The sequence below is a fragment of the Mus pahari genome, chromosome 5 (assembly GCF_900095145.1).
Source record: "Mus pahari chromosome 5, PAHARI_EIJ_v1.1, whole genome shotgun sequence".
In the NCBI taxonomy this organism is placed as follows: Eukaryota; Metazoa; Chordata; class Mammalia; order Rodentia; family Muridae; genus Mus; species Mus pahari.
Genome location: NC_034594.1, coordinates 154,986,163 through 154,991,162, shown reverse-complemented (window position 1 = coordinate 154,991,162; position 5,000 = coordinate 154,986,163). Strand labels below are relative to the sequence as shown.

Sequence of the window (5,000 nt, the reverse complement as noted above, 5' to 3'; positions counted from 1 at the left end):
TACCAAACCTGGCAAAGGCAGCAAATTAATTCAACAGCTCTCAAGATCCACCCAGCGTAAATCTGAAGCCCTCAGCCAGGGTTATTTACAAAGCAAGGTTTAAAAACAAACAAACACACAAACACTCTATGGTAGGTTTTTGTTTGTTTCTAAAATCACCTTCCCAATGAGCTGTACAGAACGAAGGACCAAGAAGATAACGCAGCAGTAGAAAGCATATCTAGCAAGCTCAAGCCCCTGGGTTCAATCCCCAGGACCAAAAAATAAATAAAGAACGCCAAAGACACAATAATGTTTTGTACCATGGAGGCACAAGAACCACCTCTGCACACAAACTTGCCAAGGCCTGTGGTCTCACCATTAAATTCAAATAAACATACCACGATGGCCAAGCTGGCAGTCAGTTTGCCCGAGATTTTTCCAAACAATGCTTACCATTCAACACCAGAAAGCAGGTCTAGACCCCTGTTTGGAGAACCAGGGTCTGATTGGGAGTGCTCTGTCCCCACACCGTGTCAGCACATTAAGCTGTGCCTTCCCCTGGTGTCTTGGCACACAAGAAGCCCCCAACCAAGGAGATTGGCTCCACACCTGGGAATTACCCCACAGCACACAGAGCTAGAGAGAAGTTCACTTGAAAGATGCTAAACTGATTTTGTTTTGCCCCACGAAGACACAATAAGAGAAGGGCTTCATGACTGGGCAATATCTGGGGCCCTTGCTCTCTTTTTCTTTGTCAACTCGTGCTTCTGAGTACAGGGCATCTCAGGCCACAGGCTTTGGCAGCGTATACAGACGCGAACCAAAGAAGCTTCTAGCTTAGCATTTTACAGAGAGTGCAGCTCACATGTCCGTGCAAGAGGGAATACTCTACTTATTAGTGAGTCCTTTAAGGGCAAGAGATAATTCTTGCTCATCCTTTGCAATTTCCACAGAAGAAAGCATAATAAAAAGTGCTTGTCAGATTAAAGCAGTCTAAGTGTTTCATAATGCCAACGGACTGTAGAGATGGCTCAGTGGGTAAGAACACACACTGCTCCTGCATCTATCTTAGCACGTTGGCCTGTAACACCAGCTCCAGGGGATTCAACACCTCTGGCCTCCACGGTCACCAGCATGCATATGCACATACTCACCCACAGACACACATGCACACATGTAATTTCCTTCTAAAGTTTCATTAAGGAAGTATGCATTATTAAGCCACAAGGATCCTTTGCATTTTGTCATAAAACCTTTCTCCCCAAATCACCTCAATAATGAAGAGACATGGAAGGCGACTCTAATGAGCTCAACGAGACAGAGCAGGTCTGTGTGCCTCGCTCACACTCAATCCAGTTAATTAAATGATTCCAATTAATTAAACAGTGCATTTTCATAACTCTAAACATTGTCTACAGAGTAAAAATAAAACAAAATAAAATAGAGCAAAAAGGTATGTGCAATTTTTTTGAGCCTGCAGATTTAGGTTAGCTGTCAGCAGGCAATGAGCAATAGATGCAGGGGTCATGGCTAGAGAGGACCATCTGCCACGTCAGTCAATCCCCTCTCCCTGTTACAGCGCCTTCTCAAACAAGTCACACCAAACACTGGGCTAAAAGGTTAGAGTCAAAGTCACATCCCCCTTCTGCACAAAAATAGTTACTACACTATTCACTGAGTGGGCACTGACCTGGCAGCCTGATAGGAAACTGCCCTATGGGATCGAGTGCACCCTTGAACCCCCAGAATGGTGGTAGACTGGATGGTAACTGACAGAGAAAGAGAATGATTCAAACTGATTTTGTAGACCATCCCAGCCCTGGGAGTCCCCTCCAGAGAAACCACAGTCTTCATCCCCGAGAGCCATGTGGCTGGCTTCCACAGAGGGGTGGGCCCTTTACCTTCTTGTATGCAGACAGGTTTGTCACTTGGGACCCAGCCTAGGGTCCCATTAAAATGTTTCATACACAGTCGCTTTGTAGAGCCCTTCAGTCTGAATCCGTCTTGGCAGTGAAACCGGGTTACTGAGCTTTCGAAGAAAACTCCTCCGCTAGGGGTCCTGAAGCCATTCTCTGGGACGCCCGGGTCGGCACACACGTTGAGGTCATCAAACCCTACATTGAGAGAGAAAGAGAGAGAGAGAGAGAGAGAGAGAGAGAGAGAGAGAGAGAGAGAGAGAGATGAATACATCTCCAGGATCTGTATTCCTACTCCTATGGCCACTCCAACCTTATGTTGAAAACTAAGCTACCTAAACATGTTAGCTTGCATCCCATTGGCTAGGAGAGGCCAAGGATGAGGACGGAGTGACTTCTCTCTGCTAAGGGTCCAAACGTGCCCTCAAATGGAAGGTGTAGAAATGTCTAAGCCCTACACAAACATCTACTATTTTTCCTCTAAACAAAGAAAAGCTGACCCACAAATCCTCACTGAGCAGATTATCGGGCACCAGTACACCTAGCCCCCTGGAGATGGGCTGGTGGGCCCACTGTTTATGCCCAGTACAGCCTGCTGGTGCAGCACTGTTCACAGATTCAGAACACGCTGTACACCCAGCCCTGGGGCTTCTGGTACTGCCTGATGCTGGATCTGTGAGGTACCTACTCCTCTTTAACAGCCTGGATCGCTAAAGGTCCTCAACTGTCAGTGACACCCCTCACCCCATATGCTTGTGTGAGAATCACACTCCCTCCCCCGCTGGTCTTCAGGGTCACTGAGCTAAAAGCATCTCATCGTGAGAGGCATGGCGGTGGCAGCATACACAAAACTTGCTGTCAGAGCTCCTGCTGTGCAGAGGTGATGAGGTGGAGGGAGGAAACAGTTAAAAATGAAGACATATGAAGGGAGATCTGCACTTCTATTCCTTAAGTGTGAGCTATCTGATACTGCACTGAAACAACAAGATACCACCCAGGGCAGTGGTCACATGATCACTTCAAGTTTTGTACATCTAGGGAAAGTTCTTTAGATCATCAGGAGTTCCCCAGGTCCTTAAGTCTGGCAGACTGCACATTCTCACAGCAGGTCCTTTGAAAAGGTCACTGTTGTTCTGTCTGTCAGATGGAGCCAGTCGACCTCTACTTGTATCAGGGTGGGGTACACGTGTGTCAGTGGGGGCCCAGGTCAGGACGAATGTACTACCCCAGAGGGTAGGGACGCCTCTGGAAGGCGTCCAGTTGAGTCCTTAGGAGAGTGGACACACCAGCCAGAAAGGAAGGTAGGCATCATGGGTACAGGTCCAGAGCATCCATGGATGAAAACAGAGGACCCTGGGACCACTTCCCAGACATCCTGAGGGACAAGATGGAACTTGTCTGCTGATGCTTAGAGAGGGCAAAAGAACAGTAGCATGGACGTCTCTGGAGGTCCATTGTGAATAGAACAGGGGAGGCAGCTACCCTAGAGAGAGGGTCAAGGCCTTCGATAAGTGTCTGCTACCTGGATACAGGCAGGGAGGATACCTAAACCCAGTGGTGCCGAGGCATACTTAACTTTCCCTGAAACAGAATAGAAGTCTTGCCACACCTTTGAAGGAGGGAAAAATGTTTCCCATAATGCAAGCCTCCTCGGCATAAACACAGGTTTCTCTTCCCATCAAGGTAGCCTGAGCTCACCCTTCAAGGCTTTCCTCACTGTGAGCAGGACTACTGTTCTACTTGCCTGTATTCTTGTCTCGTCTGTGCAAGCTTAAGCAGGAGGTTCAACTGTCCTCATGTCCTCAGCACCCAGCATTGTGTGCTGTATGCGGTAACCATTTCCACCAACAATAAGTAGGTGTATAGAAACATCAATAAATGGATGAGTAGGTAGATGTGTGAATGGATGGATAGATGATGGATGGGTAGATGTAGAGGTGAGGAGATTTGTGAATGGATGGATAGACAGATGGGTGGGTAGATGGAGAGGTGAGGAGATTTGTGAATGTATGGAAGGGTTGATAGATAGGTGTATAGATGGTTAAATGTAAGAGGATGGAGAGATGGGTAGATGGATGAATGGATGGATGGGTAAAGGTTGTGGTTTATGAACAAATGGATGGAACTACATGCCAACTATTCTCCTAGACCCGTTAGACAGCCATCCCTCCCCAAGCAGGCAGTACCACGAGTGGCCGGTAGCTCTTGTACGTCACAGAGAAGGAGATGTGAAAAGCTCTCCTGCAGCATTCTCTCCCCCTTTCCTGTGGACTATGCTCCTTAATCTTCTTTCTTTTCTTCTTTCTTTTCTTTTTCTCTTGTATTCTTTTCTTTTCCTTTTTTGGAAACAGAATCTCCCCACGTAGCTCTGGCTAGCCTGAACTTGCTATGTAGACCAGGCTGACCTCAAACTCAGAGATTTGCCTGTTTCTGCCTCCTGGGTGCTGGGATTAAAGGTGTGCAACCATCATGCCCAGCTCCTTGGTGTTCTACAATCTCAATGACTTAACCTTCTTCCTTAATACAGGGACCGGGTGTCTATGCTGTGCTGGGCGTCTATGCTGGGCATCTGTGCTCCCCAGTCACATGGTTTCTAGCTACTCACCCCTGCTACCAAACATCAGCACTGCCAAATTTGGAGTACCTCCAGCTGGCCACACCCTGTCCTTGGTCACAAAGCTGCTCTCTCTTTCAGGGAGGGAGAGAAGATTCAAGGGAGGGCTGAAGACCCATCAGGAAAAAAAATGATATAATCCACCAGGAAAATCACTGTGCTAATAAAAGAATGATGAGAGGTCATGAAAATTACAAGGGGAGAGCGCGGGATGTTTCTTGGGAGCTGATTCTTTCTGTAGTCCCCCTCCTCAATGCACAGCCCTACCAGCTCTCTGCTTCCACTGAACCACAGTGTACTGGCTAGCTTTGTGTCAACTTGACACAGCTGGAGTTACCACAGAGAAAGGAGCTTCAGTTGGGGAAATGCCTCCATGAGATCCAGCTGCAGGGCATTTTCTCAATTAGTGATCAAGGGGGGAGGGCCCCTTGTGGGTGGTGCCATCTCTGGGCTGGTAGTCTTGGATTCTATAAGAAAGCAGGCTGAGC

The 5,000-nt window shown here is 47.7% G+C and overlaps 1 protein-coding gene across 2 annotated transcripts in view; it reads right to left on the bottom strand.

Annotated features, from left to right (window-relative positions):
* Positions 1-5,000, bottom strand: part of Susd4 (sushi domain containing 4) — a 129,569-nt gene that overhangs the window by 58,758 nt on the left and 65,811 nt on the right. For both annotated transcript variants that reach the window (XM_029539038.1, XM_021198057.2), the window contains exon 3: positions 1,884-2,096. In XM_029539038.1, coding sequence (XP_029394898.1) covers positions 1,884-2,096 — 213 coding nt within the window. The remainder of the gene's footprint in view (positions 1-1,883; positions 2,097-5,000) is intronic.